Source organism: Pelobates fuscus, chromosome 1, assembly GCF_036172605.1.
Source record: "Pelobates fuscus isolate aPelFus1 chromosome 1, aPelFus1.pri, whole genome shotgun sequence".
NCBI lineage: Eukaryota > Metazoa > Chordata > Amphibia > Anura > Pelobatidae > Pelobates > Pelobates fuscus.
The window spans coordinates 497568490-497581376 of NC_086317.1; the positions used below are offsets into that span (position 1 = coordinate 497568490).

General features: G+C 46.0%; 1 protein-coding gene across 1 annotated transcript in view; it reads left to right on the plus strand.

The window, feature by feature from the left end:
* The window catches only part of LOC134573608 (transient receptor potential cation channel subfamily M member 2-like), a 447574-nt gene that overhangs the window by 70781 nt on the left and 363906 nt on the right, over window positions 1-12887 (plus strand). Inside the window, exons 6-8 of the mRNA XM_063433396.1 lie at window positions 2036-2184; window positions 4095-4275; window positions 4977-5038. Of these exons, the coding sequence (XP_063289466.1) occupies window positions 2036-2184; window positions 4095-4275; window positions 4977-5038 (392 nt within the window). The remainder of the gene's footprint in view (window positions 1-2035; window positions 2185-4094; window positions 4276-4976; window positions 5039-12887) is intronic.

Genomic DNA, 12887 nt, shown 5'->3' on the forward strand with positions numbered 1-12887 from the left:
AGGAAGCAAGGTGAAAGGTTAGTGTTGGGACCTACTTGGGGGGGTCTGCCTTGACGTTGGCAGGTGGGCATTCCCTCCAATAGCCATTGGAGTAACTAAATGACCTCCATTTGTCTAAATATACATAGGGATTAAGGAGAGAGCGCAGGTAACTTTTTTCCTTTGGTTTTTACTATATGTATTAGCTAATGTGTACTGTAGTTGTTGCTGCCGCCCAGGAGTGATGGGAGTGAGCACATGACTTTTTTTTGTGTAGGAATTTGTTTATTGGCATCCACAACTGGCCTGATATGCAGGTCCCCATGCAAGAGGCACTCGCCCCTGGACCTGAGAGAAGACTACAGTAAAAAAATACAAATGATTACATTGGCTCTCAGGTCCAGGACATTCCTATACAAAAGTAGGTCAATCGCTCCCCTGTGCCTGAGAGATAATTGAGTCAGTAACTGTACTAAACTCAATTATCTCCAAAAAACATACATTTTTATAAAGCTCCAAAAATACCTTTAAACACACAAAATCCCTTTATAGCCCCGATCTGAGTGACCAACATGTTCTTACCCAGGAGCTTGTTCACCTTGTTCGTGGGAACGTTTCCACAGAACAGTGCCCTTCTAAGTTGTGTAGAACCGAACGCAGACAATCCTGGAAGTCCAGCGGTGTTCAGGAGTTTCAGTCAAAAACAGTTCCATAAACTCGACGAGCAAACATCGCTGCCTGCGTTTGTGGGAACAAGATGGCCGCCACCTCGTGGTTGTTAATGCAAACAGCGGCCACCCAGACGAACACTTAGAACACTACGGTGGACTGGGTGGTCTCTGGTTCGTGCGCCTATTCGGTTCCCGAAATATGAAATCCCACGAACCAAGTCTGTTCACATAGGTTTTTAAAGGGCCCATATTCTTTTGGCTTGAGGCTGGCAAGCGGTCTAGGATGCTCTAGTCCTTTCAAGGACCTTCCCCACCAAATCCTCCACAAGCTGGAACAAGGTGCTGAGCAGTGTATAGCCCTTCCCCTCCCAGTAACTTGATGACACATAGTTCTGGGTACAACTTGTTTTAATGAACTTCCTCCATTTGTCTCCTGAACGAGGACCACCCCTGTACCCCATTAGAACATTCATACCAGCAACTTTAGTGTGAAACCGCAAGGGAAGTAATTAATTAATGCTTCCCCTGGGTGGCCTCCATTTCGTATGCACATGGTCGACAAAAGAATGGCATCCATTTTGTCTCCCAAACTTGGGCAGCGGCACTCGGTCATCGAGTGCCGAAAACAGTTCCATAACATTGCTACATGTGAGTGAGACCATATAGAATATTCCCTCACTGCACTTATTGAAAACATTATCTGCACTATTTCTTGTATTTACATTTGTTTCAGATATATCGCTATGAGTCACGTTTTCCATACATATGCATGTTAACCCATATGGGTGAGTCAACAAATTTGTAAGCGCTCCACATGCACACCAGTGGTGGTTTTTATTATTAATTTCCAATACTGAGTGAGCACTTCATCGTTTTTGTACTAATCTATAGGGTAGAGAGTCCCTATTTGTGTGGTAGCTGCCATTCTATTCAATTATTAACTGAAAGCGCCTTGAAAACACAAAAATTCTTATTTCCATAACATTCGCGGCTAAGTCCCGCTGAGGTGACCGGGAACCCACGAAGTCCTCATGCCGAAATTAGTTCCGTAGCAGTGGCGGCTAAGTACCGCTGAGGACTATTCATGGGTTTGGTTCATTTGAACGGATGCCAGAGAGCCAGCGTTCAGTACCATTCGCATTAAGGGAAAGTGCTGAACCAGGGGCACCAAGGCCACCAATGACGGCTGGGCAGGGTAACTCCCAAACGGTGTCTCAGACCTGCACCATAGTTGGTGGGCAGGAGGCTGGCATCCACACTCCTCCAGGAGTCCGTGGCAAACGTACGTGGGAAGGAGCATTTGTCACACAAGTAGTGTGATGTTCCTAAATCTCATACTAACAGTTAAAATATAACCTCATTCTGTTGATGTGCTTGTGTTCCAGGTGCCTGGATAATCACTGGAGGTTCTCATGCCGGAGTAATGAAACACGTTGGAGAAGCAGTCCGTGATTTCAGTGATTCAGAAATTGTTTTGATAGGAATAGCAACCTGGGGCATTGTTCATAACAGGAAAGCACTGCTCAGTGCGGCGGTAAGAACATATAGTCCAATGTTGTGTACAGATCTAACATCCTTTATTGTTTTTATTTCTCCTTGAAGAAGTAATTCCCTATGTCTTGTCTGTTACTCCGTTAAAAAGACAGATTACAGTCCACTTGTGGCCAGTTAGTGGGGATATTTAATTTTAAAAAAAAAGGAAGATTCCATTTTGTCCCCCGCCCACTCCTGTGGTCAGTGGGTGTGGGCTATTACAATGTCGGTTCCCAGCCCCCACTTATTGGACGCAGTTGAGGACTCAAATATTAATATTCAGTTGGGAGGATCTAGTGTCCTCCCGGGCCCCCACCCATCGGGAGTGGATGGGGCCCTATATCAACAGGGGGAAGGACCTTATGCCCCCCGACCTCCACCCATAGTTGGCAGCTCTAATGAATTAAAAAAATCATGGAGTGGAAATGCCATTGGCCACCCCAATCCCCTAAACACCCCCCAATAAAAAGTAAATAACCCTACCTACCCTCTCATCCTAAAATTAGTTAGGAGGAGAGATGGTTGGCACCTTTCTGGAGGAATAAGACGGACACTTCATGTAGGTTACCCAGGTGACTCTCATGTGTAAGTCACCCTGTGCTTTTTATAGGTGCAGGCTGTGTATTATTGTCTTCTATAATCTCCTGTCTGGCTGTGGGACCTGTGCCGCACCACCTTGCACAATTATTTGCATATTGTGCGCAGTCTATTGCATTAGAGTGTGCACCCTAAAGCACAAACACATGCCGCGTGTATATGTATACATGCCATATATACACACACACACACACACATACACTGTGCTTTGTGTGTGCTGTGTGAGGGTGGTGTGAGGGTGCTGTGTGTGTGTTAGGGTGCTGTTAGTGTGCGGTTTGTCTTCCTGAGTTCTTGTATAAATATTCTGCATTATTAATGTTATGTTTGCTACCTGTTAGTGAGGTGTAATGGGAGATGGAAAGGAAATAAAATGGGTTAGTGTGGTGTGATGGGAGGGGAAGAAGTGAAACGGGTTAGTAACGTGTAATGGGAGAGGAAAGGAAGTGAAATGGGGGAGGTGAGGTGTGATGGGAGAGGAAGTGAAATGGGTTAATGAGGTATAGCGGCAGAGGGAAGGAAGTGAAACGGTTTAGTGAGGTGTGATGGGAGAGGGAAGGGAGTGAAATGGGTTAATGAGGTGTGATGGGAGAGGGAAGGAAGTGAAACAGGTTAATGAGGTATAATGGGAGAGGGAATGGAGTGAAATGGGGGAGGTGAGGTGTGATGGGAGAGGAAGTGAAATGGGTTAATGAGGGATAGCGGCAGAGGGAAGGAAGTGAAACGGTTTAGTGAGGAGTGATGGGAGAGGGAAGGAAGTGAAATGGGTTAATGAGGTATAATGGGAGAGGGAAGGAAGTGAAATGGGTTAGTGAGGTGTGATGGGAGAGGGAAGGAAGTGAAACAGGTTAGTGAGGTGTGATGGGAGAGGGAAGGAAGTGAAACAGGTTAGTGAGGTGTGATGGGAGAGGGAAGGAAGTGAAACAGGTTAGTGAGGTGTGATGGGAGAGGGAAGGAAGTGAAACAGGTTAGTGAGGTGTGATGGGAGAGCTATGTTTTTAATACTATGTACAAGCAGATTTCATTATTCCAATCTAAGGATTCCGAGTGCTACTGAAAGCAGGGGTATATATTCACTGCGTGATTCCACTTCTTTCAGCCACCACACTGTCACGGCACTGACACGGCAAAGCAGTGATGCCTGGGTAGTAGCCAGAGCTGGTGCACGATTTTTGCCTACGCAGGCGAATTACCATTAATAAATGGAATCAATGCTTTTTGTGGGTTTTGCAGTTTGTTCTAACTTGGTAAACCCTGCTTATAAATGCCACCTGGGACATAATTTCACTTGTTCCTTTATATGTTTGGTCTTTACAGGGAGGGGCCCCTGCTCTCTACCCAATGGACGAGGGCTCACAGGGGGAGCTATGCTGCCTAGACAACAACCACACTCATTTTATCCTGGTGGATGATGGGACACATGGAAGATACGGAGTGGAGATCCCACTTAGAACCAAGCTGGAAAAATTCATTTCAGAACAAACTGTGGAGAAAGGAGGTGAGAATTGCTAAACAGGAATGGTCAAGGGAATGCGAAAGAATGGGTTGTGATGGAATGCAGGAGGAATTGGCAAATTGGAGCCTTTGAACAGACTGTGTTCCTTGAAAATAGTATATTTTAGAAATGCTCACATTAACTGTTTCATTGAAATTCCAATGCTGTCAAAACATACAAGCCAAAGTTGGGACTACTCTCCCATGGCTGTTGCTAGAGATGGCCTTTGAAATCAGACTTTTTCTCACTGATCATGAGACGTATTATCTATGGCGGCTCCTGTATTCTTGCAGGACCCACTACAAACATCAGTGTGTACTCTTCCACATGTTTGAGAGAACAGCAAGGCTGCAGGCGGCTGATGGGTATAGCGCCATGAAGGCAGAAAATGTTAATATCAGCAGGGCTTAGCTTCAGGTTAGCTTTGCTACCATCCGGAGTAACCCCAGGCCCTCTCAACCAAAGTCATGACCTCATCTTTGGGGGTCTTTGTAAAACATGCAGAGACCTCTGAAGGTGACCGAGTGCTTTAAAGATTATCAAAAGAAAATGGTTCAGAGGAATGATGATTTAAAAGGACGGGACCACAATGTACAGGAAAGTTGGACATAATAGACTTTGTGATGGGAGAGAGTTTTAACAAAATGTTTTTTCCTCAAATGGTGGATGACAGCTTGTAATTTGAATAATCTCTTCCCCTCCAGGCACGGCCATTAAGATCCCCATTGTCTGCGTGGTGTTGGAGGGGGGTCCAGGGACGCTTGACGTGAGTTCTCAAAGTACTTTATATTTTATTTGCCTTAAATCTTGCAATGCAAGGTTTGTAACGTTTTGTTATAATGATTGTAACGAACCTCCTGTACCCAGAGTGGTACGTTCGTCTGAGTTCTTACGAAATCCCACAAGGTTTGTGTGAATATAGCGCTCTTGATCAGTTCGCATTCCCAAACATCAGCCGAGACTTGAGGAAGGCTAAAAAAGGAATATTTTATTATGGCCAAGTTGCCAGCTTATATACACAGATCCCCAGCATGGGGTCTCCAGCAAAAACATAGGTAAGCCCACCCAGGCATCTCTGTGTCTGGTAGATAAGTGAGTTTGCTTTCACCTAAACTAATTATCTCCCAGGCACTTGAGGTACAGTACATACACACAAAACACCCCAAAATGCACTCCATATTGATATGAACCCCCACAAGTATTATATCCCCGGATAGCCCAAGTATCTAAATAGCACTGAGATCCATGTAGTATAGCCGAATTGCCACCATGGGTAAATATTTGACTGGCCACACGTGGCTGTTGCCCAAAATAATTCCAGAGAGAAAATGGTAGCAGCCGGTCAACTTTTGAGAGTTCCTATATGAATATAATCAAAGGCTCTCCCTGGCTCGTAGGGAGCGAATGTTCTCCTTGTTCGGGAGTGTCTTTTCACCAAAAAACACTCTCCTGGCTTGTCTGGGAACCGAGCAGGCAACAGTATGATTTTCTCAGAGTTCGCGAGGCAAAGCATCCAAAATAGTTACCCGCACTCGATGACCAAGTACCGCTGACTGCGTTTGGGAGACAAAATGGCCATTTACTAGAACACATTGATTTTGGCAGACACCATAACCACCGTAGACTCCTTCAGAGAGCAAGAGAGGAACAAGATCTTACAAGAGCTTAGTAGTGATATAGCAATCCCTTGTAGCAGATTCCCCCAATAAGAGACAGAACTCCAAATTGAGGGTGAAGTAGAACTGAACTTTTATTCAAACACTCTGCTTTTATGCCCATTCTACAACCATAGTGCCGCCCACAGGGTTTTGAAGTACAACCAATCAATACGTACAATACACTCAGACACTCCCACAAAAAATCCTCCCCTCTGTCTGTGATACAATTACCTTACACAATGGGTTAATGTATGTAACGGACCGTTTCAGCAGACAAGGGGTTAAAATCCGTTTAGGCGATATGCCCTTTTCTGAGACAGGCACAGCTACTGCAGAACACCAAACTCCCAAACTGGATACAAAATAGCACTCCAAACTCCGTAAATGGAACCTCACGAATAGCTGTTAGCAGCTGAACAGGAAAAGCACCCAAGCAGCTTACACTCCTGGCAATCAGTCTCTAACAGCATACAGTAAATCCCCCCAAGAACGAGACAAAGCTCTGTGTTGAGGGTCAAGCAGTGAACAGACAGAGCTGTGGGTTTATTGTTCTTATATACACATTAGTACCACCCACAGGGTTTTGGGAAACAACCAATAAACATGTACAAAACACTCAGACACTCCCACACAAAATCCTCCCCTCTGCCTGTGATACAATTACCTTACACAATGGGTAATGTAATTATCACAGGCAGAGAAATACAGTTTTCACACATTATTCATAACTTTAAAAGTATGCATCACATTCACATTAAACTTACATTTTCAGAATCAGCATACTCCAACATACAAACATACATCAAAATCATACAAATTGGTCAGGTGGTTCAAAAGAAAGATCGTAATCCTTTGTGACCAAATGAAGCATGGCTTTTCTGCCCAAAACCAGTTCCACAGAGTCTTCTATCCTAGAGACAATTGGGAAGTAATCCAATTATCTCCAAGGACAGAGGCAAAACTCCATTAGCCACATGGTTGCAAAAAGACATAACATTACACAATGTTACAATTACTACATAAAACCTATACATGCAACATCTCCCCAGATAGCTTAGGTCTGAGCACACATTATTGAATGGCACTCAGACCACACACATACAGTTCAATTGCCATGGATCTAAAGTCTTTCCCATAATCTTTCATTATACGAATGGGCTCCATGGCATAGCTATCTGGGGTATCACCGCTCAAACAGGGCAAGCACCGAATGACCCGGCTTTCGTGTCTTTGCAGGGGAAAATCAAGCGTTTCAACATGGGGCCATAGTCTAAAGGCAGCAGGCGTGCAACCAGGCTTCTCCAATGCAATATGGCGAGATTGCTCTCGTCACAATGTAATTATCATAGGCAGAGAAATACAGTTTTTACACTTGTACTATAACTTTAAAAATATACAATCTTCATAAAAACATATTATTATTCAGCACACTTTAATTATAAACATAGTCAAAATTCAGCCAATTCCATCCAGGGGTTAAAAAGTTAGCTGGAACTCCTTTTATGACCAAAGCACATTTTTCATGCCCAAAACAGTTCCATAGATTTGGGATGTGCGGTCGGTCAATTTCCCATGTTAAAGTCAGTTCAAACGACAACCATTCAAATGGTCGAATGAACTGTCGAATGAACTGTCGAATGAACTGTCGAATGCATTGGTTCCAAGGAAGGTAAAACTTCAGCGGTGTTCGTGCCTGTGGCGGAACCAACCTCGCCACTGTCCACTGGAGAGGCCTGGTTACTCGCCTGGTTGGTCCTGCATTTTAAACTTTTATTTTTCCTGAGGAAAGATTTATTTGTGCCTTTCTGCGGACTGTTAAAGACATGCTACCCCAGATAGCTATGCCATGGAGCCCAGTTGTATACTGAAAAACTGTATGAAAGATTTTGGCTCCATGGTGATGGAACTCTATGTATGTGATCTGAGCACCATCCGGTAATGATGTGCGCTCAGATCTAAGCTATCTGGGTATAGGTAGAATGTGTATGTTCTATGTGATAAATGTAACAGTATGTATTTTTATGTCTTTTATTGTCCTTTGTCTGCCATGTGGCTAATAGAGTTTTGCCTCTGTCCTTGGAGATAATTGGATTACTTCCTAATTATCTCCAGAATAGAGGACTCTGTGGAACTGGTTTTGGGCAGAAAAGCCATGCTGCATTTGGTCAAAGAGGACTTTCCCTTAACTTTTTAACCCCTGAATGGAATTGGCTGAATTTTGGTTATTTTTAAATTTAAAGTATGCTGATTCTGAATATGTATTATTTTATGTGAATATGATGCATGTTTTTAAAGTTACAGTGTATGTATAAAAAGTGTATTTTTCCTGCCTGTGACAAATTACATTAACCCATTGTGTTCAGTAATTATATCACAGGCAGAGGGGAGGGGTTGTATCTTTGTGCTGGGTGTGTTTTACGGTTCTCCTGTAAATGATTGGTTGTACGGTGTCCCACCCTCTGGGTTGTCCCCTTGCATGGGGACTTGCATAAAAGCCAGTGTGTGGCCATTACAGTTGAGTTCCTGCTTAACCCTCAAAGTGAAGTGTCATCTCATCATTGGGGGAGGATTTATTGTATGCTGTTCCAGTTTGACTGCTAGGAGTGTAAACCTATTCGCAGGGTTTTTCTATTCGGCTGTGTACAGCATTCATGTGCTGGAAAGTACTCATATGCTTCTCCGGTTCGGTGATTGTGGTGTCTGCTAGAGTGCTTGGAGTCCTCAGGAAACGCTAGGAGCATCCATCAATGGAGGTACTCAGTCGGGGTGCCAAGTGATCCGTTACAGTGCCGTTCTGTAGCCGATTTTAGTTCCATGAGTTTGACGGCACACACCGCTGACTGCATTCGAATGAATCAAAATAGCCGCCGCCACGTGTTCGGTTTTCTAATGGCGGCCACTTCAACTACTTTGGCACTTCGGCTGCATCCAAAATGCCATGCCAAAACTGCAGGTCCTTTCCCAGAGTACTTAAAGGGCCAGAAACAGCACAATAAAATACAATATGCCCAAATAATGTCTTCAAAGGGCAATACATCACAGGGGCCATAGTCACATGGCAGGAGGCTGGCAATCAGTCTTCTCCAATGCCCAGTGGTGAGGTCGGTTTCACCACAGTCTCAGGAGGGACTTTTTAGTGAGGTCGTGATGGGTTTAGCCAGAGAGCTATTCTCGGGGAAAAATGATAGCCAGCTGTTCCTAAAAAGGGTTTGGTGCGGGGCAGGGGCCAGTTAATAGCCCAGGCCTTGGCAGGTTTGGGGTGCTGCTTACCTGAGCCTACTCGGTGGCCAAGGTACTGTACCTTACACATACCGACATGGCATTTGTCCGGCATTAAGGTGAGCCCTGCTGATCAAATTCTCTCGAGCAGCACAGAAATGTGTTGGAAATGATCTTTGCATGCGGGAAAAGTCCTGAACTCCCTCCAGTAGTCGGTCGCCAAGTACTGAAAAGTAGCCGGGGCATTCTTCATTCTGAACGGCATAACCTTAAAGGGACACTATAGTCACCAAAACTACTTTAGCTTAATGAAGCAGATTTGGTGTATAGATCATGTCCCTGCAGTCTCACTGCTCCATTCTCTGCCATTTAGGAGTTAAATCACTTTGTTTATGTACCCTGGTCACACCTCCCTGCATGTGACTTGCACAGCCTTCCTAAACACTTCCTGTAAAGAGTCATCTAAAGTTTATCCTTCCTTGATTGCAAGTTCTGTTTAATTTAGATTGTCTTATCCCCTGCTATGTTAATAGCTTGCTAGACCCTGCAAGAGCCTCCTGTATGTGGTTGAAGTTCAATTTACAGAGAAAGAGATACAATTGTTTCAGGTGAATTACATCTGATTGATAGTGAAACCAGTTTTTTTTTTTCATGCAGGCTCTGTCAATCAGAGTCAGGGGAGGTGTGACAAGGGCTGCATAAACAGAGACAAAGTGATTTAACTCCTAAATGGCTTGAATTGAACAGTGAAACATGAGAGGCATTAGTTATACACTAAAACTGCTTCATTAAGCTAAAGTTGTTTAGGTGACTATGGTGTTCCTTTAAATTGATAAAGCCCGAACAGGGTGACGAATGCCGACTTAGGAATGGAGTCCGGCTTGAGGGGGATCTGCTAATATCCCTTAAACAGATCTATGATGGTCACCCCCCGACCATGCGGTCTAAAGGATTGTCTATCTGGGGCATATGATAGGCGTCAGTGACTGTTCTGTTGTTGAGCTTGTGGTAGTCAATACAGAAGCAGGGCGTATCGTCCCGCTTAGGTACCAGCAGGGCCGGCCTTAGGGGTGTGCGAGCTGTGCGGCCGCACAGGGCGCCATGGAGCAGGGGGCGCCCTGCAGCCGCATAGCTCACACAGGGGCGTATTAGCCGCAAGGCTAAGAAGGCATTTGCCTTGGGTGGCATTTTCCAGGGGGCGGCAAACAAAGCCGCCCCCAAATGCCCAGGGCAAATGCCTTGTTAGCCTTGCGGCTAACAGACATGCTGGGCGGTCGGGCGGCGCTGGTAAGCGGCTGGCGAGGGAGCACTTCCTCTGAGCTGTCTGCTCAGCTCCCTCGCGCGCCGCAGAGTGAGGCTGGGAGCCGGAAGATGACGTCATATTCCGGCTCCCAGCCTCACTCTGAGGCGTGCGAGGGAGCTGAGCAGACAGCTCAGAGGAAGTGCTCCCTCGCCGGCCGCCCGCCAGCCAGCCAGTGCCACTCACCCAGCAGCAGCCACTGGACCACCAGGGAGGAAGAGACCCCCCCCAGCATTCCCAAAGGTAAGGAGGCTGGGGGGGGTGTTTAAATAAATTTAAAAAAAAATTGTTAATGTGGGTGAGTGTGTGTGTGTCTGTTAGTGTGTTTGCCTGTGTGTGTGTTTGTCTGTCTGTGTGTGTGACTTTCTGTGTGTGGCTGTCTGCCTGCCTGTGTGTGTGTGGCTGTCTGCCAGTGTGTGTTTGACTGTTTGTCTGTGTGTGTTTGACTGTTTGTCTGTGTGTGTGACTGTGTGTGTGTGTGTGTGACTGTGTGTTTGGCTGTTTGCCTCTGTGTGTTTGTGTGTGGCTGTCTGTGTGTGACTGCCAGCCTGTGTGTGTGGCTGTCTGCCTGTGTGTGTTTGTGTGTGTGTGTGTGTGGCTGTCTGCCTGTGTGTGTTTGTGTGTGTGACTGCCTATGTGTGACTGTCTGGGCAGACTAGATGGGCCGAATGGTTCTTATCTGCCGTCACATTCTATGTCTGTGTGTGTGTGTGTTTGTGTGTGGCTGTCTGTGTATGACTGCCTGAGTGTGTGTGTGTGTGTGTGTATGGCTGTCTGCCTGTGTGTGTGTGACAGGGTGTGTGGGAAGGGGGAAGGAGTGCGGGAGGGGGGGACAGGAAGGGGGGGGCGCTGTGAAGATTTTTCGCACAGGGCGCCCAAATGCCTAAGGCCGGCCCTGGGTACCAGCACTACCGGGGAAGTCCATGGACTCTGGGAGGGCTCTATGACTCCTAGTTCCAGAATTTCCTGTATTTCCTTTAACATGTTCTCCCGAACTGCCTCAGAGATGAGGTATGGTTGCTGCCGCAGTGGGGCTAGTCCCTGGGTCTCTACCCGATGGACAGCTATGGTTGTATACCTGGGAATGGCAGAGAACATCTTGTGGTATCCCTGCAGCAGTTGGGAGGATTCATTCTTTTCTACAGGGCTAAAGTCTTTCCCTAAGCTAACCTGCTCCACACTCCCTGTGGAAGGAGTGAGCAGGTCAGGTAGGGGAAGATTCTCGCTAATCGAGAGAGAGGAGGCGCATACGGCAGCCACTTCCTCTGTCCTTTCAAAATAGGGTTACAGCATGTTCACATGAAAGGATTGCCATATCCTTTCATCTGAACACTGGGCTACAGTGTGGGTAGTGTCGCTGATGCACTCCACTACCTGAAACAGCCCCTGCTAGGCTACCTGTAATTTGTCCTTTTCAGTGGTCCTGAGAGCAAATACTGTTTGTCCTATTTCTGTCCCTGGCCCCTCGATCATACCACCTTTCTGTCGCTGTTAAGCCGCCCACAGGTTCTCCGAACGGAGTCTGTTATTGCCTGCAGACGGTCCCTCAGCTCCTGGACGTATGGTACAATGGGAATACTCCTTTCCCCCATGTCCCCCTCCCAGTGTTCCCGTACTAAGTCCAGGGGTCCCCATACTTTTCTCCTGTATAGGAGTTTAAAGGGGAGAACCCCATGGACTTTAGGGGAACCTCCCAGTAGACAAACAGGGGGTGGGTAAAAAAAACTTTTCTCAATTCAGACAGGAGGCTGAAACCGTTTTTAGCATCTGTTTCACAGTGTCATTAAAGTGTTCGCAGAGTCAGTTTGTCCGGGGATTATACAGGGAACGAAGGATGGGCTTGACCCCACAGCTTTGCCAAAGTTGCTGGGTGATGGACGCTATGAACTGGGTTCCTTGGTCAGACACAATTTTCCTGGGAAAGCCTACACTAGTGAATATTCTGACTAACACCTCAGCTACGGTTTTGGCATCTATATTAGGAAGAGCATCGGGGTGGCATAGTCTACCATGGTAAGTATGTAAGTTACTCTCTCAGGAACGTTCAGGGATCCTACACGCAGAATGCAAATACTAGTTGTTACGGTTGCCTCAGGCTAGCTGAGAGTTTGACCGTTTGGATGTCCTTGTCCCCGATCCTGGAGAGTAGTAGAAAGCTCCAATTCGGCATCTAGCGATGTTCCTGCAAGTGTAGAGTATCCATGGAGCTCTTAGCAGAGTGAGTGATCAGTATTTCCCTACAACACGAGTCGAGGCTGCTAGTTGAGGACAAGAAGTCTGGTTTATTGGTAAGGCATTGTTTATATACACATTTTCAGGCCAGAGGCACACCCCTCTGGACTTGATGGTACAGTGTTACAAGCGACAATAACCAAAGTACATATTTTCAAACCCTCCCCTTTATCCTGGATATAATTATCTCAAATGGTTACAGTAAC